General features: G+C 35.5%; 1 protein-coding gene and 1 long non-coding RNA gene across 10 annotated transcripts in view; one reads left to right on the plus strand and one right to left on the minus strand.

Annotated features, from left to right (window-relative positions):
• Positions 1-24,213, minus strand: part of CAMSAP2 (calmodulin regulated spectrin associated protein family member 2) — a 112,371-nt gene that overhangs the window by 18,391 nt on the left and 69,767 nt on the right. For 3 of the 9 annotated variants that reach the window (XM_045456559.1, XM_045456557.1, XM_045456565.1), the window contains 5 exons: positions 22,544-22,627; positions 12,779-12,811; positions 9,831-9,972; positions 9,383-9,522; positions 1,590-1,686 (listed from right to left, as the gene is read on the minus strand). In XM_045456559.1, the coding sequence (XP_045312515.1) occupies positions 1,590-1,686; positions 9,383-9,522; positions 9,831-9,972; positions 12,779-12,811; positions 22,544-22,627 (496 nt within the window). The remainder of the gene's footprint in view (positions 1-1,589; positions 1,687-9,382; positions 9,523-9,830; positions 9,973-12,778; positions 12,812-22,543; positions 22,628-24,213) is intronic. The other 6 variants (XM_045456560.1, XM_045456558.1, XM_045456564.1 and 3 more) reach the window with 3 other exon arrangements.
• Positions 498-18,964, plus strand: LOC123586928. The gene is made up of 3 exons (XR_006707024.1): positions 498-509; positions 16,565-16,573; positions 18,845-18,964. It is a non-coding gene; the product is annotated as an uncharacterized LOC123586928 (long non-coding RNA).

Raw genomic sequence — 24,213 nt, forward strand, 5'->3', positions numbered from 1 at the left:
GCCTTTGAAACCTAATGTAATAGCTATTGAGTATTTTGAATAGTGGGCTTCACAGATAAAAATCACAGAAAGCAGGGGCGCAGGCCTGGGTGGCTCAGTTGGTTGAGTATCTGACTTCGGTTCACTTTAATGTCATGATCTCACATTTCGTGAGTTCGAGCCCCACATTGGGCTCTGCACCAACTGCCTAAAGCCTGGAGCCGGCTTTGGATTCTGTGTCTCCCTCTCTCTCTCTGACCCTCCCCTGCTTGTGCGTGCTCTCTCAAAAATAAATAAAACATTAAAAAAAAAAAATCACAGAAAGCAGTGTATGTGAAAATTCTATATTAATTGTAAAAAGTTGTACAAATATTGGTTATGATAATTACTAAAGACACCTGACTTCACTTCATGGCCTTAGGGAAGATCTCGGTTTATCTGTAGGTATTCTTTGATACAGGATGGCTTAATATTCAGAGTCTGCCTTAAGCAGCTTAGAGATGGAACAGATGAAATACTCTTTTTATTGCGTATTTCACAGAATTTTGCCTGAGATGGAAAGCTGGAAGCAAGCTCATTCTACTCACTAGAGTTACATGCCTCGTTTGACTACATCTTTTTTCCTTCTTCTTGATCTCCTTCTTTTAATTTTCTTAGAAGGGAGGGTACAGGGAAGAAAACAAGGTAATGGCAAGAAAAATACCAAAATCTGGAGCCAAGGAAAGCAGCTAGGTAGCTGGGATGCACAGTAATCATGTTTTGTGTTTGGCAGGACACCCACTGGCAGCAGAAAGAACTGGTCCCATAGTTATGCTGGAAGAAAGTTCTTTTTGTTTATTTGTTTTTTGTTTATGTATTTTTGAGAGACAAAGAGACGAGCATAAGCAGGGGGGAAGGGCAGAGAGAGAGAGGGAGACAGAATGTGAAGCAGGCTCTAGGCTCTGAGCTGTGAGCACAGAGCCTGACAGGGGGCTCGAATTCATGAATTGGAAGATCATGACCTGAACTGAAGTCAGACACCACCCAGGCATCCCTGGAAGAAAATTCTTTAGTGGAACTAAACTTATAATTTAGGATTCTTTTTTCCCAATAGAAATAAACCTCTGGTTTCATAATGGAAGCCAATGGAAAATCTGTTTGTTTAGAAAAATGATTTTTTTTGTTCTTTATTTCCAGGGATCTTTACAGTGACCCTCTTATTCCGTATTAGTTTCCTTATGTGCAATCAATACATCATGATACTGTAATAATCATAAAACATACCAGGCTTTATATATAATATATATATAAACCTTTTTATGGTTTAATGGTAAATTCAAATTCTAGATTAAAGCCAAGCCATCATTTAAGTGGATTCTAGGGAACAATATTAAAAATTCAGAATCTAACGGGGAATAAAAGCTAGAGATGGGGATAAAAGATACAACAAGAAGTAGGCAAACAGCTGAAGCTAAAAGTTCCACCACACAAGGCCTCAAATTCAGAGCCGTTCTCTCCTACATCACCTGTATCTCAGAAAATTTACCTGTTTTATAACAATAATAGGATTCTCTCAAATAGAATAACCAGGTGAGGTTATATAAACTTTGTTTGTTTACAGGAACACTTACTACCTCCTTGTGGACGAACAACACGAGGCTGAACAAATGATGGCTTCACAACTTCAAACCACCAGAAGAGTTCTGCCATGAACACCAAATAATTACTCTACATAAGAGAGTTAAGAAAATCAGAAAAAAAAATAAGTAAAACTTGACCAAGAAAGTAACGATAAATATAATTTTATTGTTTTACTTATTAAAACACAGGTTTAAATCTCATTCATCATTGGACTATATTTACTCTAGGTTATTAAATCTGGGACAGAGTATTAACACTTTTAGGTAAAATTTATACAGCTATTCAAAACCTCTTTGCTGCTTTTCTCTACATTTCCAGGATTGCAGTCCAATTTATGTGGCAGGCATTGATACCTCTGTGTAGAACTTTTAATATGTAAGATACTCTTCATCCAAAGTCGGTAAAAAGAAAAACAGCCTTTGACACCAAAGAGTGTCTATCATTTAAAAAAAAAAAAAAAAAAAAAAAAAAATTAAGCTCTTTCCAGATCCCTAGAAATTTCTCCAAACCTTAATCAGGTATCTATTGGCTTGATGATGCTAAACTCAACAGTAATTCAGGTACTAAATAACAAAAAGATTCTAGATTGTTAAAATTATTAATTTTGAAATACATTATTTATATACTATATCTACCTAACTTTGAAAAGGTAATAGTAAGTTAACAAGGTCATTTGCCTCTTATGATTTATATTTGAAAACGTGAATAACTTTTAAAATAGCTTAAAATTATAAGAAATACAAGAAAAGACTAAGAGGGTCCTCAAAAGCACATTTCTACTACAAGCTTATATTTTAAGATGTATATATCCTGAAAGCTATAAACCATGAAAAGTTATTTTAATTGTAGGCATCTGGCAAGTTTAAAATATAGCACTATACAAAATCTGTTTTTATAATACTTAAAATAGTATGCCTTTAAATTGTGGGTATTTGGCATCTTATTGTTACTACTGATTAATATTTAAGGAGATCTTATTTCATATTAAATTTCAGTTTTCAAAATTATCATTGGAAATATCGGTGTTTTCCAATGCCTTGCCCTCCTCCTACCTGTTAATTATGAATAATCCTCAGAGTTCTATATACTGTCATTTAGAGTTTATCCATTCTCTGTTTTCTCATATTTAAGCTGGTGACTTTCAAATATTCGTCTCTTACCTGACAGTTCCAGAAGGCTACTATGTGTGTAGGAAGTGAGAGAAAGAGAAGAGTCAAGGGTGACTTAGGTTTTTGTCTTCAGTAACTTATAGTTTCCCATTTAATGAAATGGAAAAGATTGGGATAAATAGGTAGTGGAAGGAATTCTGAGTTAATACTCTTAGATGTTCATTAGACATTTAAGTGGACTTGTCAGGTAGGTGGTTGAATGCAGGAGTTTGGAGTGTTATACAATATCAGGCATGATTGGTGAAGAGAATTTGGTAAGTTTCCTACTTTCAGAATTTGCTTTGAACTATAAATTCCCAGAATATTCAAACATATACAATATATACTATTTTAAGCAGTCATTAAAATTTGATATTTTTAGAAAGGAAATGAGAATGCTCATAATCCCTAAGGCTATGTGTTGGATCCCATCCCTGCTTACCTCCTCAGAAACTTTACATTCTTAATTATATTTCTTTCTCCTATATATTTATCCTTCCCCTCAACTGAATCCTTCCTACTTGGCTTTTAAACATGCTCAAATCTCCCACATGAAAAACAAAAGAAAACCTTCACTCAGTAACTCCCCATTCTCCGGTTTTTCCTTACTCCCACCTTCTTACCTCTTCACACACTTCTCTATGGTAGGCCTGTGCTAACGATCTCCTTTCATCCTTCCTGCTCCCTAATCCACTCCAGTCTGGCCTTCAGGTGCATCATTCCTCCAAAAAAGCATTTGCTCAAGTCACCAATGATTTACATATGTTGCTAAATCAAACAGATTTTTCAGTCTTCATCTTACTTGACCTCTCAGCAGCATCTGATATTCCTGATGTCTCCCCTCTTTGTAAACTGCCATCCACACCCGTCAGCTACCAAATAACTCCCATCTGTACTTACATATGCAGTGGTCTACAGAGCATTCTCTTGGATATTCCAAAGGCAACTCAAATGTCCAGAATTGAACTAGTGATCTTCCCCACAAATCTGACCTTATTCCAGTCTTATCTCACTGAATGGCATCACTATCCCAGTATGCAAGCCAGAAATCTAGGAGTCCTCCTTGATGCCTCCTTCTTTCTCCCTCCACATATCCAGTTCATCACCAAAGCCTGCAAATTTTGCATATCCTAAATATTTTTGGAATCCACCTACTCCTCTCCATATTCATCATAATTACTCTGATTCAAACTGTTTCCACTTCTTGTTTAGAACACACTAGCTTTCTGACTATTAAGCCAAACAAACTTTTCAAAGTATAACACCCCTTCCTCTACTTCCACTGCTCTTGGGAAACTGGTTATGGGCTTTAAGAAGGTACTTGATTGGGTCCTTTTTTAATTTCTCCAGCTTCATCTAATACCGTATTTTCCAGGGTTCCTCAGGCTATCAGACTATAAAGTCTAGAAGGACAAAGCTCGTGTTCATCATTACATCTTCAGTTTTTAAAACAGTGCCTGGGGGGCGCCTGGGGGCTCAGCTAGTTAGGCTTAGGACTCTTGATTTTGGCTCAGGTCATGATCTCATGGTTGTGAGATGGAGCCCCACATCAGGCTTCACTCTGAGCATGAAGCCTGCTCGGGATTCTCTCCATGCCCTTCCCCTGATCATGTGCTCTCTCTCCCCAAAACAAAACAAAACAAAACAAAACAAAAACAATAAAAACCAACCAACAAACAAAACCAGTGCCTGGTACATAACAGATGGCCAATAAATATTTATTGAATGAATAAATATATAACAAAAGGTCACCTGGCAAAATACCAAACTGTTGACAGGCAATATCTCTGGGAATAAGATCACCATGATTTACAGTTTTTCTTTACACTTATCTCCACAGGGTATTTTCTAAAGCCAAAGTACAAAATTATATTTAAAGTATTGGTCCTAGGTTCCACTCTACTAGTGTATAGTTAACTGAAAGCTGTCTAGATCTTTTGGAAAAACACTAAGTGTTCAACTGAATTGTCAATTCGTAAGAAATTAATATTTTAAGGACTCTGGTGTTCAGTATCACTAAACATGGGAGAAATGCAAATCAAAGCCACAAGGAGATAACTACCTCACACTTGTTAGAATGGCTATCATCAAAAAGATAAGAATAATCTTATCTTGGCAAGGATGTGTTGGCAAGGATGTGGAGGAAAGGGAACCCTCGTACATTGTTGGTGGGAATGTAAACTGGTAGAGCCACTATGGGATGCAGTGTGGCAATTCCTCAAAAAATTAAAAATAGAACTACCATATGGGTCTAGCAATTCTACTTTTGAGTATTTATCTGAAGAAACAGAAACCTGGATCTTGAAGAGAAAATCTGTATTCTTGTGTTCATTGCAGCATTATTCACAATAGCCAAGATACATACATACATATATACATATATATATATATATGGAAACAGCCTAAATGTCTGTCAATATCAGATCAATGGGTAGAGAGAATGTGATGCATATATACAGTGGGATATTATTCAGCCACGAGAAAGAAGGAAATCCTGCCATTTGCAACAACACTGATGTACCGTGAGGGCATTATGCTAAGTAAATAAGTCAGACAAAGAAAGACAAATTCTGTATGATTTCACTTATCTGTAGAATCTAAAAAACCTGAACTCAGAAACAGAGAGTAGAGTGGTATTTACCAGGGACTGGGTGGTTGGGGAAATGGGGAAATTTTGGTCAAAGGGTAAAAACTTCCAACTCTAAGTGAATAACTGGGAATCTAATGATTATAGTTAATGATACTATATTGTATACTCAAAAGTTGCTGAAAGAGTAGATCGCCACAAAAAAGAAATGGTAATTATGTTACATGGTGGAGGTGTGTTAACTAATCCTCAGCGGTAATCATTTTGCACACTTTAAACTTATACAATATTGTATGTCAATTATATTCAATAAAGCTCAGGGGAAAAAATACTTTGGTATTTTTTTTGGAAGATACCATGTTTGACCACAAGATGTCAGCATAGTAAGAGACAGTTTTCCCAGTAACTAAAGCTTAAAAAAAATCATTTCTTTCTGGATTTATGATAATTAAACAGCAATAAATCTGTTACCATATTCCAGGCATGATACCAAATTAATTTCACTTAAAAGCTTTTCTTTCCTTTTAGTTAAGACAGACAACTGTAGGGGCGCCTGGGTGGCTCAGTCGGTTAAGCGGCCAACTTCGGCTCGGGTCATGATCTCACGGCCCGTGAGTTCGAGCCCCGCGTCGGGCTCTGTGCTGACAGCTCAGAGCCTGGAGCCTGTTTCAGATTCTGTGTCTCCCTCTCCCTGACCCTCTCCCGTTCATGCTGTGTCTCTCTCTGTCTCAAAAATAAAATAAACGTTAAAAAAAAAAAAAACCAGACAGACAACTGTACATTAACATTCTTAAACAATGTAAACAATGCTAAAAAATTAAGATACAAAAAACACAGAATTTAAAGTATGCTTTAACTACTCTCCCCTAAATTCTAATCACACTCAGAAGAAATCACTGTTAACAGTTTTGTGTTTATCTTTCTAATTGACCTTTTTCCATGCATTGATTTGCATACAAATACAAAAAAAATTGTTTTTAATATATAAATTACATCATACTATGTTTCGTACTTTAATAACATCTTGGAGGGCTTTCTGAATCAATAAAAAATACCTACACCTCCTTCCTTTCAACCAGCTTGGCTATATGACAAAATATTTTAATTAGGTCCTTCCTAAGATGAATTGTTTCTAACTATTCACAGAAGTTTCTAACTGTTTCTGTTTCTAACTATTCACAGAAGTCATACATGACTTCTGTGCATTTCAAATTTGATTAGACAATGGCACACTGGTGTCTAAAAGGACCATACCAGTTTATACATCCACCAAGAGGGGAAGAGAGTGCTCACTCCCTTTATTCTCATAAACACTTGTTATTAAAGTTAACCAAGTAACAAGGTGCCCAGTATCATAGACCAAGCAATCCCTTAAAGGTTTGAAGTCTTCAAATATTCAATGGAAGTCAAAGTTGTGATTCTAATAATTTAGCAAAGAATACGGAAAGTGACCAAAGCCTTCTCTGCAGTTACTTTTTTTTTTTTTTTTTTTAAGCCCCTTTATTTTACCCATCCTTCCACCTACCTTCCCTCTGGCAACCACTAGTTTGTTCTCTGTATCTAAGAGTCTGGGGGTTTTTTGTCTCTTTTTTTCTTCGTTCATTTGTTTTGTTTCTTAACTTCCACATATGAGTGAGGCCATACGGTACTTGTGTTTCTCTTTTTTATTTCATTTAGCACTATACCCTCTGGGTCTATCCATGTTGTTGCAAATGGCAAGATCTCATTAATTTTTATGGCTGAGTAACGTGTGTGTGTGTGTGTGTGTGTGTGTGTGTGTGTGTGTACACACCTCATCTTTATCCATTCATCTATCGACAGACATTTGGGCCGCTTCCAAATCTTGGCTATTGTAAATAATGCTGCAATAAATATAAGGTGTATATTTCTTTTTGGATTAGGGTTTTCATTTTCTTTTTTAACAATTTTTTTTAAGACAGAGAGAGACAGAGCGTGAGTGGGGATGGGGCAGAGAGGGAGGGAGACACAGAATCCGAAGCAGGCTCCAGGCTCTGAGCGGTCAGCACAGAGCCCGACACGGGGCTCGAACTCACGAACTGTGAGATCATGACCTGAGCTGAAGTTGGACGCTCAACCGACTGAGCCACCCAGGTGCCCCTTAACAATTTTTTTTTAATGTTTATTTTCGAGAGACAGAGAGAGACAGAACATGAGCTGGGGAGGGGCAGAGAGAGGGGGAGACACAGAATCCGAAGCAGACTCCAGGCTCTGGGCTGTCAGCACAGATCCTGATGTGGGGCTCAAACCCATGAACCGTGAGATAATGACCTGAGCCGAAGTCGGATGCTCAACCGACTGAGCCACCCAGGCGCCCCAGAGTGTTTTCATTTTCTTTGGGTAAATACCCAGTAGTGGAATTACTGAATCGTATAGTAGATCTATTGTTTGAGGAACCTCTATACTGTTTTCCACTGTGGCTGCAATTTGCATTCCCACCGACAGTGCACAAGGGTTCCATTTCCTCCACATTCTCTCCAACACTTATTTCTTGTCTTTTTGATTCTAGCCAGGTGTATCTGTCAGTTATATATTTTAAATATGCCTGATGTAAGAAAATGTCTTTATATCTGGATCATGCCCAAGTTGATTTAAACATCAGAGCTACATGTTATTTGTTGGCAGTCCAAGGTAAACAACTTAAACAAATGTACTTGATCTTATGTCACCATGTATTTAATGAGATGATTTCTTTTCTTTGTGATTACAGAGGTAGTATTTAAATTTTTTAACAGACAAGTTTAAGAAAAGGCATTAACAAAATATATATGGAAACAGTTATTCCCCAACTTCCATTCTGATCAAAATAAATTAACGTTTTTATTCTGATGCATCAGATAGTGGGGAGTGGGCACTATTTTTGGTCAATAGAAATAGTGGCTTATTTTGGAAATGCCTTTACCATTGGCTCTATCTTCTACCTGTGGTGATCCAGAAATGAGTGAAAGAAAAAACAGGTATCAGAGAATAAGAATTTAAAGAACCCCAAGGCACTAATCTTATGGTAAGAGGGGTCCATTAGCAGTTTGTTAAGGCCGACACTGTGATTGGAATGATAAAAAAGCTGTTCCTCTCAGCCAGACTTAAAAAAATCTATTATCAGATGATTTATTCCTAAAATCCTGAAACAGAAGTGGTCAATTTAGGTCTATAAAAGACAGAAAAGAACTTTGTAGCTATGGGCTGCTGGGAATAATGAGGTATTGTGTCACATCATGAAATTCTGGGACAAGTGGCTGCTTTTTAACTCACTCAGGAAATTCTGGGACAAGTGGCTGCTTTTTAACTCACTCAGAAGCAGTTATGCCTGCCACACATCTCTCTTCACTACTACAAAGCAAGTTCCACCGGAACAGGGATCTTTGTTTTGTCCACTTAATTATCCCAAGCACCCAGAATACTACTAGGTGCTCACTAAACAGTCCTTGAAAGAATGGCCGTAAGCAGCGGCCTGAGACTCACAGGCAGTGTGTGTATGACATTCTGAAGCAAAGCACACACTCATGAAATTGAAGTCCTTTTTAAAAGGTTCATTTCCAGACTATTTTCACATTTCCTTCCCTTCTTTCTTTCCCTAGGTTTTGTCTCAAGTCCTGGGACCTGAATGATTCCTTCTTCTGGACATATTCCATGGTCTTGTTGAGCGGTGAAAGTGACCAGAACCTCCTTTGTGCTCCCTCCTTTATGCTGTATTAGCATCTACCTAAGACTCAGAAACATGTAGTGGCTTATCCTCCATTGTGCTAACATTAGGGCAATAGATCAATTTTGTACTATAACTTTAAGTTTAGCTTTATATTGTAAAAGAAACCTATAGCTAACAGTGTATTTAAACACACACACACACACACACACACACACACACACACACACACACACAAAATAAGCAGAAAAATAAAACTTTTTTCAAAAGCTCTTTTGACTAATATTACAGTTAATTTCTAACCTTACTATGCCATTTATATATCTAGTTATATTTTTTTTCCAAAAACTTAAAGCAAAACACCCAAAAAACCCAAGAACAAATTACCTTTATGGATGAAGCAGCATACAGCATATCTTCCAGGGTAAAATGGCAACACTGGTTCAAATATTCTTGGCAAAATTCTTGAATCAGCTGCAGATTATACAGGCTATCGGCCAAAGACATGGTTTCTTTCAAACAAATATCTTCAAATAGGAAAAGAGCAAGGTGATGACTTGGGGCTAATTTGATAATATACATTTCATATTCATTTTGTAACTAGTGGCTTAGAACAAACACAATTACGTGGAATCTGGTTTACACACTCATACGAACATAGTGGTCACTCCACAAAAAGACTTAGCACTACCACACCTACTCAACTATCTTCCTCAGGATGATACGTAAGAAGGTTCTTTAAAGAGCCTTCATTACTTACTAAATACTGTTACTGTTGTCTTAATATCTGTTACCATCTTTCTGTAGCCCAGCAATATTTCACTGGAACACTTACCCTCTAATCTGACCACACCGGGACAATAAAAATGAATAAGAGCAGCTAAAGCACAGCCATCTGTACCATCTTTCAACAAATTTTCTACCAATGGAATGCAAGGCAATTGCTTGAGCAATGTTTGCTCCTTCCTATAACGAGCCTACAATGAAAAAAAAAAAAAAAGAGAGAGAGAGATGAAAATAAGTAACTAGCAGCCAACATACAGGAAAAAAAAAAACAAACAGTATTGTAGATTATAGCAGTAATGCAAATCAAGAGAAATAAAAACTACTCACCAACATCCTTCTTTTCTAAATAATACCAAATATTACCAAAGTAAAATACAGAGCAACAGCATTATAGTTCCAAAGTACTTAATATAACATGATATTGCCAATTTATATGAAATGACATTTAGCCTAAACATTTAAATATAAAAGCATCACAAAATAGATTCTGGACACTTTGTATCCAAATTGTCAGTTCTGTCCTTTTGCAGATACTAAAATGCATTTATTTTAATGCTAGAATTTAGACCACAAGTTATTTTATGGGAAGAGCAAGAGTGCCACTTGAGCAGAATTGTAAGAATTTTCAAAATTGGGGAGCAGGTCTAAGAATATGATACTATTCCTACAGGAAATTTGGCAATAAGAAATATCACTTTGAGGAGCTGGAATATCACCAAGATATTCTGGCTTGGTATCTGAATGTTAAGATAACATAAATGAAGTGTAGTAACTGTGGAACTGAAAAAACCCTCCCAAGTGAGGTTTTCTTCAATGACAGAGCAAATGTAAGGATTTCTGTTCCCCCTCAGAAAAACAGAAGAAATCTTTGTTTTCCAAAGACTGCCTGGTGTGACCAGATGCAACTTTACAAGAGTTTTCTAAAAACCGAGATGTGCTGTAGAACTCAGTGGTGACAAGAACAAGCCCTTGAGTCAGATGACCTACGTTCAAATCCTGTTTCTGACATTTACTGGCTCTGTGATCTTGGACAAATCATTTAAACTCTCATTTCTCAGTTTCCCCATAGGTAAAATGGGAATAACAGTACCTATTTCACAGGATCACTGAGGGATGAAGTACGGTGACGCCCGTAAAGTGCCATGCACACTGCTGGGCACATAGCCAGCAATAACTAAAGGCTGGCCTGCTACTAGCTATTAGCTCTCCTAAAGCCAAGAGAATAATGCTGATGACTTAAAGAAGATGCATACCGAAGTGCTTTATTAGGAAAATGTATGATTATATTGGTTACTGACATTTTAAGTTTTTTAAAAAGTAACCAAAACTAACTTTTCTTCTAACTCCATCTGAACTGGTCATCTCTACATTTTATAATTCAAATATAATTATGAAATAAAATACTTTTGTGAGAATAAGAACAGAAACATAATTTACTGAAAAAGAATATTTACTATTAGGTGGTGAAGTGATATCCCTCAGCAAAGTATATGCATTAATGAAGAATTATTTATTCCTATTTCTGTCTACCCAAGATTCATGGAACATTTTTTCCTTTTGAAGATTTTCAGAGAGCTTGTTCTTTTTAATCAGTGCACACCAGGCATCCACACTGAATGGTATGTTCCAAACTCAGAGTACCTATATTCAGAAAAAATTTACATACATGCATTATATAAATTCTTCAATGGATTATTGATTTTAATATCCTTAGAAAACTCCCTTACTTTGCTGCTAGTAGACAGTTTAAAATTCAACCATGAAAAAAGAGGAGACAGGAGGTGAAGGGAGAGGAGAGAAAGAAAGAAGAAATCAACCAGTAGCATCTTCTAGCCTTAAGCTACCCTTCTCACATTTGGTAAGTAAGCCACAGTTCCAGATCCTTACACCCCTTTCTCTGGCCAGCTAGAAACAAAATAGTCTCCCTCTCAGAAATCCTCCAAACTGGCTGGGCTCATTCCCAAACTTCCCAGATCTCTAGGAGTAGCTTGTTTTCAGCCTACAGTCTGAACTGGACTGAGTCGAGCGCTCAGGGTCATGAAACAAAGAACTGAATTGTGTAACTTGTCCTACTGCTTGCTGCCAAGTAGCACTTCTGTACAAGGCACACACACAAAGCCTTGTGAGGCTTTAGCACTAAATGCCAATGGTTTAGAATAGACTATCAGGGATTTATGAGTGGTATGCTAAAACATTTTCCTGAAGCTTATATCCTAGAAGATGTATCAGGTAAATCAACTTAATCCTCAAGTCCTGTACAACTCCCATTTGCAGTTCATGAGAATTATAGAGTCTTTTGCACTTTATCTTACTATATGGCTTTATAAAGTTACTGCATGGAGACATTCTGTATTCTTTCTACAAACTGAGAAATTTAGCATTTAAAGGGGCATCATATTTTCTCTTTCAACATTATATTGTATTTCTAAGTTATATTTTTATTTCTGAGGGCATAAAATACTTCTTACGTGGTCTATACACCCAGATTTAATCCTGAAAGAATCACCCTTCAGGTCAAATCAGAACTGAATACAGTTTAGGTCCAATACTGGTAGGACCACAGGGAATATGTCACTTTTTATCAAACAAAAAATGTACCCTACAACTCAGGCTGAAAGGAAATGATTCCTTCAAAAATATTTTAAAATACAAAAAATTTACATATACAATTCATACTCACTTTTCTCCTAAAGTTATTAAAACTAATGAGAATCTCTATCCATACATTTTTTTTACACCTATTTACCGACAGTCTGTAAATATCAGTAGGACTAGCAAAATAATGGTTACCTTAAACTATTTTTAAAGCTTCTAATCCAAATTTTGGCCAGATTTTTTTTATCTCTTTATTTTACATTATGATCAAATACCATAAAATCCAATCTCTATGCAGCAACTAACAGAATTACAGGAAATGATTATACCAGCAAGACATAAACAATACCATTCTGTAATTACACTTCTGGAGAGCAAGTTGAAGTAGTTGGGCAAACTTACTGGAACCAGTTTCCAAAACCATTTGGAAGGAGACTTCAGAGGAAGCAGCAGGGAAAAAAGGGAAAGCAAAAGGTAAAGGGAAAATTCATCAGAATGGTTTTTAATTAACAAGTGACAGTCAAGTTTCTGAAAGTGGAGTTCCAAGTTATAGTTCTCATAGTGTTTTTTAAATGTTAATTAATACTTTAAATATACAGGTTCCTACTAATAAAGACCTCCACCTTCTCCTCCCCTCATCTCCTCTCCCAATATAAAAATTCATTTTTCAGATATTCAGAATATTCTGTATACTTTGGCAGCAAAGAATTTTATTTCTGAGTTCTAGAATCACACATCATATTAAAAAATAAATCCAGGGGCACGTGGGTGGCTCAGTCAGTTAAGCATCTGACTTCTGATTTTGGCTTAAGTCATGATCTCACAGTTCATGAGTTTGAGCCCTGCATCGGGCTCTGTACTGACAGTGCAGAGTCTGCTTGGGATTCTCTCTCCTCCTCCTCCTTCTCCTTCTTCTTCTTCTCTCTCTCTCTCTCTCAGTAAATAAATAAACATTAAAAATAAAATAAAAATAAAAAATAAAACTGTATCACAAAAAGGGAAGTAGAAAGATTCTAGAGCTAGATTTGCAATCATTATCATTCTTAAACATTAGTAAAGCAAATCCGTTCAGGCAGTGTTTCTTTCCCAAGGGAAAAGAAGAAAGACTGTATCAGTAAATATACGAATAAAGCAAATCGCATTGCAGACTTGAAAAACATAATTTCTTTCAACTATATGACAATTTCATTTAATTAATGGACGGAAGACTAGTTGGCAATTCTTACTAAGATTTTTACAGAGTCTCTAGGGCAAGTAGCTACTTACATAAAGAGAATATAAATGTTATTAATTTTACTATCTGGAGGTATCCCAAAGAATATAATTTTATTTCTTCAAAATGATAAATACAATAAACTCATAATTTCAGTTAATATGAATTAATAATTTGTGATTGTTTAACTCTATTTCCTAGCACAATTTCTAACAGCCCTGAATAAACATTTGTTGAATGAACCAAACTAAATGGGGTCTGAATTAAAATTCATATTCAACTTTTATGTAGAAAGTTTATCCTACAGGGGCTCCTGGCTGGCTCAGTCAGTGTGACTCTTGATCTCGGGATTGTGAGTTCAGGCCCCACACTAGATGTAGAGATTACTTAAAAATAAAATTAAAAAAAAAAAAAAAAGTTTTTCCTACATAAAATTAACTGTAAAAATAAGACTATTTGGAAAATAATATGAATAAAGTATTTTCAAGAACTTCAAGAATCAGAAAAAATGTCATCTCAAGACTCAGAAAAATTCCAACTTTCCATAAAGAGAGAACATGTCCAGTAAGTTTTTCTTATTGCATCAGGAAGAATAACCTTAACAATTTTGTTGCATATATTTTAATCTGTCATTTAACCAGAAGTCTTTGGCAACTGCAGTTATGATAACCATAAAAAGTATAAGAGCAGAAGCAAAAAGAAGGAAGCCACTGAGAATGTGTCAGGATTCCAACGGATAACAGAAACTTCAAAAACGGGTTTTCTTCTTTTTGAGACTAGAAAAATCCATTATACGGAAACTGATAAAAAGCAATTTATTGCCAATTATTCAAAACAGGAGAGGTGTAAAGGTTCAAGTTACTCCATATATCTTGTAAAATATTCAATGTGACTTTTCACTAATTCAGACTGCTTTGGCCTTCTTCCCACCTCTCCACTGATCTAATTTAGTGATAGCGATCCTATTCAAGGGAACAGGAAAACCATATAGATTGGCTATTTGAAGGAAATATGACTAAAAAAAAAAGTAAATATACTAAAAGAACAAATAAATATCTATGCTATTCATCATTATAAACTCATACTTCAATAAGTTCAAATATATAGCAAAATTTCCTTGCTGAAGGACAACTGTATTTCTGAAGTGAATAGCAACTTCCCCTCCTTTTACTTTTCAGAGAACTAGGCAAACAGCAACTTCAAATCCTGTTTTAAGATGTAATTATGAGACCAAACATTTTAAAAGGCCACAGACAACAAGTGAAAAATTTCTTATTTTTATTAAGTCCTTACTGATGACAGGGGCCAACCTGGGCAGTTCAGATTTTCTGGAATAGTTCCCATTTCCAGCATTCCTTTGCACTGTCTTCAACACACATATGTATGACTCATCGTAAATTCTGGTTAGTTGTTTTAGGACTTGCCATTAATACTCCCCAAATAGCTCTATGTCATCCTCCGGGTATCTATAACCTCTCTGGGATTTGGGATAATTCCTGAACTTCTAGGTGTTCTCAAGCCACTTTGGGAGGATGCTGGTTTGACCGGGCCTTTCCTGGAGACCTCACAAAGTTGGAATTCTTTAAGGAGTTAGTCAGAGCTGTGACCTGTCACCTCACGACTCGTGAGACCGAAATGTCTTCTATTTTGTAGGTCTGAGAGCTATGCTACACTGCCAACAGGAGTGTAAAATGGTACAAACCCCTTGGAGACTTTGGCACTAGCTACCAAGACTACAAATGCATTTACCTTCCAATCTAGCAATCCAAGTCCTAGAGTATTTACCCTGAAAATCCAAGAATACAGAAGGACATTATTCTTTGTAGTATTATTTGTAATTGCAAGATACTAGAAAACACTTAAATGCCCATAGGAAAGTGGTAGAATAAACTATGGTACACACACACAACAGAGTACTGTGCTGCTGCAAAAAAAGGATGAGGAAGGTATCTAGGGACTGTATGGAGTAATTTCCAGGATATACTGTTAATGAACAACACAAATTGCAAAAGATTAAATATATTTTGTTAGAGGAGAAAAAACATATATATATATATATATATATATATATATATATATATATAAAACAGTATATATATCTGTTACCTATATATAAAACAATATATAATACTGTGATATATATATATATATATATATATATATATATATATATATATATATATAAACAAAAATGAGGATAAACCAATTGGTTACCTACAAGGGTTAGCAGGGAGTGAGGGGTAGGAAAGAGGTAGAAGAGATACAGGGAGGGAGTAATACCTTTCTGATTATCACTTTTGTCAAGTTTTGACTTTTGGAATTAATATAATTTGGAAATCATATAATGTTCTATATGTTCAAAAAAACCAAAATTAAATCAACAAGGATGGTGCAAAAAAGTCACTACAACTAAATGAAAACAGAAACCAATAAACCCAAATATATTTCAAAGGAATAACCCAAGCAACTTCAGAACACAGTATTTTGACCATATATTATCAGTCTAAAGAAAGAAGAATTATATTGTACTACATGAGATGACAGATGTTAACCAATATACAGTGCCATATGTCAATTATATCTCAATAAAACTGGGAAACATATAAAAGCATTATAAGGGTAAAACAAACCAAAAAAGAAGAAGAAAAAAGAATTGCAAACAAATCTTAAACTCCTTAGTGGGTTTCTTTTTCACATTGGTATACACATAGAGACTCTGAAACTATTATATACATATTGTAGTATTGAGCAAATTAAAATTAGTACAGTTGACCTTGAACAATACAGGCTTGAAACTGCACAGGTCACTTCCACATGGGTTTTTCTAATAAATACAGTACCATCTTGGAAATGTATTTTCTCTTCCTTATGATTTTCTTAATAACATTTTTTCTCTAGCTTACTTTATCATAAGTATTCAGTATAAAACACATATAACATACAAAATATTGTGTTAATGAACTGTTCATTATCAGTAAGTAACTGTAGCCTTATCAGTAAGGCTTCCAGTCAAGAGTAGGCTATTAGTGGCCAAATTTCTGGGGAGTCAAAAGTTATAATCAGATTTCTGACTGCATGGGTGGTTGGCACCCCTAAGATCCTGCATTTTTCAAGGGTCAAATGTAAATATCAAAGTATGTCATCTCAAATTATTTACTGTAAAAGTAAAAATAATAACCATGAAGTTAAGAAACCAGACAATATCTTAACCAACTAATGAAAATCAACATCACCTAGTGGGGCAAATGGGTATCATGTGCCTCTTGATATAATACTGTGAGAAGGGCACAACTTACATAGCATTCCAGTCTAAAAAAAACAACCCCTCAATTTAATTATGAGGAAATATCAGAAGAAAACAAATGGAGGGATTTCTTTAAAAATGTCAAGGTCACGAGCAAAAAAGAATAGCTAAAGAACTAGTCCTGTTTAAAGACTATAGATATGACAACTAAATACATAACATGATCTTGTACTGAAAAAAAATTATAATGTACAATTGAATGCAACTGGGACAAGTGACAAAAGTGGAATATAGGCTCTAAGTCTGATCAAAGTATGATACTGACATTAAATCACTTGTACTTTGATTATATAAACAAACAGCCTTGTTCTTAAGAAATACACCTTGAAGTACAAAGGGGTAATGGGATATGATGTGTACAACCCTCTTTCAAATGTTTCAGAAACATTTACATACATATGTGTTTGTGTATGATGTATGTGTGTGTGTGTGTGTATATATACACACATACATACCTGCATACACACACATATATAGAGAGAGAAAATTAATGGGGCAAAATGTTAGACTGATGAATCTGGGTCAAGAGTATACAGGGTTCTTTTCTATCTTGAAACCTTTCAGAAGTCTGAAATATTTCAAAATAAATGTTCTTAAAAAGCTACATTAAGGGGGCACCCGGGTGGCTCAGTCAGTTAAGCACCTAACTTCAGCTCAGGTCATGATCTCACGGTTTGAGAGTTTGAGCTCCATGTCAAGCTCTGCGCAGACAGCCTGAAGTCTGCTTTGGATTCTGTCTCCTCTCTCTCTCTGTCCCTCCTCTGCCCACACTCGTCTCTCTCTCTCTCTCTCTCTCTCTCTCTCTCTCTCTCTCTCTCTCTCTTTCTCCCTCTCTCTCTCTCAAAAATAAACATTAAAAAAAATGTTATATTAAGTCTATACCAGTCCAAATCTTTGTTGAGTCTGTATCCAAATGTATCCAACACCACCTATACATCTGTTAAAGAAATCTGTTCTACAATGTTCTTAGGCAAAGATGAAAATCATAGTGCTAGCATACCTAACTCATATTTACATCTCTCTAGGGCAAGCCATCTTTGTAAAATATTGCTTGGAGAAAAAATATCACGGTACCATCTCTGAATTTTAAATATGTTTAAAATGCTAAGTTCCTCATTTAACTATACTAAATAGGTTGATAATACAACAGAGGCATATTCTAGATTGGGAAGTTGCTTTACCAGTTACCACAAGTAAATGACTATGAAACAAAAATAGTATATTGGCAATAGGTATAAAGAAAGAATCAGCATTGACCACAGAAGTCCACACAAGAATAAACTATGATTATAGAATAGAATCTTAGGGGTAGAATTCCTTAAAAATGATCTAATTTAGGCAGGTGAAGTCTTCAAAATTATTTGACTGAAATAATGGTATGAAAAAGAAACCAGGTAAATAAGAATCAAATCAAATGATGTATCTGAGAATGATGTACTATATTAGAACTTTAAATGTTTTATGTATTTATATATGAAATAGGCAACTTCATCAATTACAAAATTATAGGTTACAAATCAATGTTCCCCAAAGCATGCTGCAAATAACAGTAATTCCACAGGATGTTAGTAGAAGTCATTCACAGAAGAGGTCAAAAATTAAATATATTTGAGAAACAGGCTTCTTATGTAGGCCTTCAATGTACTAAAATGGGTTTTAGTGCCCATTTTTAAAGGGGCACAGACAAGGCAGTGTTTCCCAAATGTATTTGACTTTAGACTCTTTCTTCTGGGGTGCCTGGCTGGCTCAGTCAGTAAAGCATGTGACTCTTGCTTGATCTTGGGGTTGTGAGTTCAAGCCCCACATTGGACACACAGCTTTAGAGCTTACTTAAAAAACAAACAACAAAAACAACTGGATTTAACAACACTTTTAAAAACTTGATGTTATTTTAAAAAATTTCTTTCCAATAGTATCTAAAGTACTGTTTGAATAAAAAGAATTTTAAAAGTTGGTCATAGTTTTTAATTGCGTGGAAATTCACATAGGCTGAGGTAATCAAGCAAAGATGTAGAAGCATTCACCTACTGTCTCACTGGGGAAAGTGTGGTCTATTTTGAGACTATACCTTTAAATGAAAAGCAACTAGAACTCAGTTAATTTCTTTTCTCCAAAGGCAATTCCTTAATCCAATTCCCACCCTTCTATAAAATATCTCACCAGTATTTCTGTTTTAAAAGTGAAGAATGTTGCACCGAGTAGACATGTATCTTTTAATACTGTGAGAAACAAACTTTACTCTCTATAGAGCTACTACTGTAAATTTAGGAATAAAAACCCATGAATATCCAAATGGTCTACTTACCAATTCCTAAATATACATTTTACTTGTAACTTATGTTATTCCCTATGACCTAGTGTCCTCCTTTGCAAATATCATAAAACCTACTAAGGCCATGTTCAAGTCCCACATCTTCTAGAAAACCTTCTTAGGTATTCCACAGTTATCATAAAACTACAAGTAACATATACACATATGAAACTTTATGATAACCAACTGCTGAATATTTTCACTAACCTTTTGCTTTGAATTCCTTACTTTTACTAATATATTGAGAAGGAAAAATTTGAAAATCATTTTAGTCACAGAATTTAGAAGCCATTTAATTCAACTTTAAAATTTTTGCAGATAAAGAAAATGAGGCCCAGAGAGGTCAAGTGCCTTGGTAAAAGTCATGAATTTAATCAGTGGCAGAACTATTCTACTCTGTCTATACTCATTTTGCCATAGCACTCTGTACAAACCCCTTAAGAGAATGAATGTTGGGCTTAATGTCATGGCTATAAACTTTAGAGATATTTTACGTAGGGTTGCCAGATTTAGCAAATAAAAATATGAGATGTTCGTGCAACTACACCAAAAAATTGTTGGTGTTTATCTGAAGTTCACATTTAACTAGGCATCCTCTTTAGAATAAAAATGAATATTAGAAGCAAAAGAGCAACTTAAAAAAAAAGCAAACAGAAAATAACATTAGTAAACTTTTTAAACAAAACATTTTCCTAAAACATGGCACTACTTAAAATGCCTTCCTTTTAAGAACACCAACCAATCCAACAGTCAGAAATACACCATTAGCAGATTTAACAATCTAAAGAAATAGCTTTGGAATTCTACTTTTCATCCAGCATTAACAATATACAGTGTAAGTATCCCTCAACGTATGTATGTATTTTACCAAGAAGATGGTTGTAAAAAAAAAGTTTCATAAAATAGATTTTATTGAACATCTAAGTTGGGAATAGGTGGGCAAGGACAAAAAGTTAAGAAATATCCAACACCATGGGCTCTGTCTATAGCTGGATAAATCATAGAAAACATGGCTAGCATCTGGGTCACTAGGCAAGCTAGCTTAAGTAGGTGGAAGGCATGGCAACTTCCTACCAATCGCATAGCAATAAGGAAGAGCAAGTCATTCTCTCATCCCTAAAAAGAGGACAGGGTGAAGAATGTTGCTTTTGTAGGAATAAAAATCAAGAATGAAATGATTAAATTTCCAGCCAAATCAACTAGTTCAAATGCCAAAAATCTCACTGTTAGGTAATAGAGACTGCTTTCCCTAGTTTATGCTGTCACAGAGTGATTCTTCATGATGATGATACCTACTTTGCAGTAAGACTATGTAAAATTGACATTGTCAATTTCACATAGATTTCACAGAGATTCTATCAATGGGAAAAAAAAGAAAATTCATTTGAAAATAAAAACGTGTTGTGCTAAGATAAAAATATGTATTAATCCACATATTTAAAAATGAATCACATTCATTCCTTCATTTACTCAGTCATTCACTTAACAAATATTGGTTGTGAGGTTAATATGTGAAATTGCATGGGGAAGTGCTATTATAACACCAAAGTGGTAGTGGCGTCTGGGTGGCTCAGTTGGTTGAGCATCCAACTCTTGGTTTCGGCTCAGGTCACAATCTCATGGTTCGTGGGTTCAAGACCCTCATCAGGCTCTGTGCTGACAGTGCAGAGCCTGCTTGGGATTCTCTCTCTCTCTCTCTCTCTCCATCTCTTTGCCCCTCCCCTACTCATGCTCTCTCTCTCTCTCTCTCAAAATAAATAAATAAACTTAAAAAATAGTTTTAAAAAAGTCAAAGAGGTATAATACAAGTAGTGTCCAGATTCCATATAGCTTTTAAGAAAAGTAAGGCTTACTTACTCTGTTCAGAATACAAATGGCATTTTTCCCCCAACAGAAATAATGTTTATTGGGTCCTATGCCAGCATATAAAATCCCTATTTAGTTCATGATGTGTATGCAATACTATAGGATTTAATCATTTTTTTTTTTTCAACGTTTATTTATTTTTAGGACAGAGAGAGACAGAGCATGAACGGGGGAGGGGCAGAGAGAGAGGGAGACACAGAATCGGAAACAGGCTCCAGGCTCTGAGCCGTCAGCCCAGAGCCCGACGCGGGGCTCGAACTCACGGACCGCGAGATCGTGACCTGGCTGAAGTCGGACGCTTAACCGACTGCGCCACCCAGGCGCCCCATAGGATTTAATCATTTAAATAATCATGGAAAAAGGTCATTAGTATTATAATTTAGGATGATGCCATCTAACTTACTCCCAATTAGTTCCAGGCACAAAACTGGGGGCAGAGGTTTCAACTCCTACGGGATGAGAAAGAGAAAAGGAGGGAAACTAATAGGAAAGGACGGCAATGGCGGGAGGTGGGGGAGGGTGAGGAAGCAGGAGGGAAGAGAGAGGCAGAAGCTGGTAGAAGGCAGGGAAATGGAGTATGTGATCTGGGTGATGAAAAAAAAGATTTCCATTCTCATGTACCTTTAGGGGGAAAGGACATCAACAAAGTTAGAATGAAGAATCAAGTATGGATAGTATTTTCAGGAGCTAGTCAGTAAGCTAAATGAGGGAATTCACTGTGATGCCGAAACATCAAGTTCTGACAAAATTTTAGGTGGTCTCCCACAAAGTTTTCTGTTGAAGTTGATAATACACAAAACAGCTTTCCCTTTCCTTCCTTTTTTCTCTTTCTCTTCTTACAGAGGTATCAGTGACCAGGAGCATTAGCCCAAAATGAATAGAAAAACTGTATAATAATAAACTTTAAATAATCCAAATTGGAAAATAAGGTCGCTGAATAATTATAATTTCTTACACCTCAATTCAAATGCTACACAACATGATTAAAGAGCTCTCATTATAACAAAAACACAAATTTTCAAAGAAGGAAACTCTAAAAGCCACACGAATTTTTAAAGAATGAATCCATACTAATGTTGCTTCTTTCTTCACAGAATAACCATATGTACAACTTACAATTACTGGAATATATTTAAAAGGCTGGTCTTAAGAGAAGTCATTGTAAGGCTGGTACACTGAAAATGTTTTCTGTTGTTTCATACGTTTTGCCAAAGGCAAAGTCATTATTTCTGCCAAGTACTCCACAAATTGAGTTCTAATCATTAACAATTTTTCCTAAATACCTCCACCCGATTAACCTTCATTTTGCACTTCTTCTCACTTGGTATTTATGACCTTTCTAGGGCACACAACACCACCAAAAAACAATTTAATGAACATATCTATTAATTAATATATGTATTTCCCAAACAACACATACATGTGAACATACATAGTCTCATAAAGACACCTTATTTTCTTTGAAATATATACCTTTTGACCTCCTGGAGCTTCAACTGTGTGATGTTCTTTCAATTTCTGTTCTTGTTCCATAATGTCTTTCAAATGCTCATTTACCTTAAAATATAAAAACACTAATTTGAATTTATATTCAAATATGATGATAAAATAACATGCACCTTGAAAGGCCTGTGGTCAGATCTCTGATGTCAAATATCAGTACTATTCAAATGAGAAAGTTTCATTTTCCCAACCAGAAAAAAGTATTTTACAAGTGTTTCATTTGATATTCTGAAATTAATTCATTAATTTATTAAACATTTGTTGAGTACCTACTATATGTCAAGAATTGCTTAGAGTGCTAGAGAAAAAAGGGTACTCAACAACTTCTAATTTTAATGCTTAGGAAACAATAAAACTTTATTTTTTTAATAAATTTTTTTTAATCTCTTATAAAAGAGATTAGCAAAAAAAATTACTTTCCCTAAAATTAATGTTTTCTTATCGTTAGAAAACACTTTAGGGGGCGCCTGGGTGGCTCAGTCGGTTGAGCGTCCGACTTCAGCTCAGGTCAGGATCTCACGGTCCGTGAGTTCGAGCCTCAATAATTTCTTGATACTTCTGAGCCTTAGATACTTTTTAATAAAAGCTATTTCATAAAGCAGTTGGGATATTATGGCTCTAAAATGGTCCCCACTGATCCCCTGGAGTGTGGGCTGGACCTATATTTCTAACCAACAGGACACAACTAAGGTGATGGGATATCACTTCAGAGATCAAGTTACATAACATTCTAATTTCCATCTTGCTAGCCAACTCCAGCTGGCTTTGATGAAGCACGCTGCCAAACTGTTAGCTGCCCTGTGGAGAGGCCCACATGGCAAGAACCTGCCAACCTTGCCTTCAGCCCAGAGACAGTAAGAAACTGGGGCCCTCGGTCCAACTGGCTGCAATGGACACTGCCAACAACCACATGAACTTGGAAGTGGATCATTCTGTAGTCATACGTTGAGATAACACTACAGGTCTGGCCAATGCCTTGACTGCAACCTGGCCGGACTCAGAGAGAATGCAAGGAAGCAGGGCCTAGATCTGTGACCCACAGAAACTGATAATACTGGAATAATTAGAATAAATAGGTAATTAAATAAATAAGCAACTGAGAAAACACAGAGGACAACAGAAATAATATATAAAATACACCAAGTAAAGTACATGATACATAGCACATGTTCCATAGATTCTTATAAACAATATATCCTCAAAGTTATACCAGATAGTTAAATCTCTATAAGGGCTTTAACAAACCTTAATAAAATACTTTAAGGTGATGTAATGGTATAAGTCATCCTAAATACCAAAATCATGATTATAAGAAAATTTTACATGTTGATAATTCATTAACTTTCATAATAGAATAAAAGAAAACTACAAGACATGTTGCAGACATGACAAGACATGACATGCTACTTAACCTACTTGGGTACCCAAAACAGTGAAGTGAAATAATTAGCTTATTATTATAATAGTTAGCTTTATGAATATAATAATCAGCTTATTAATAATTATTAATAATTAGTTCCCAAATGCTGGTTAGAAAGTTCTACTACTGAAGTTGAATCATGATATTTTTTTGTACATCTCAAGGAAAAAAATTAAAGGGATGTGATGTATTAGAGAGCTCATCATGACTCAGAGGGAGG

Source organism: Leopardus geoffroyi, chromosome C3, assembly GCF_018350155.1.
Source record: "Leopardus geoffroyi isolate Oge1 chromosome C3, O.geoffroyi_Oge1_pat1.0, whole genome shotgun sequence".
NCBI classification, from domain to species: Eukaryota; Metazoa; Chordata; class Mammalia; order Carnivora; family Felidae; genus Leopardus; species Leopardus geoffroyi.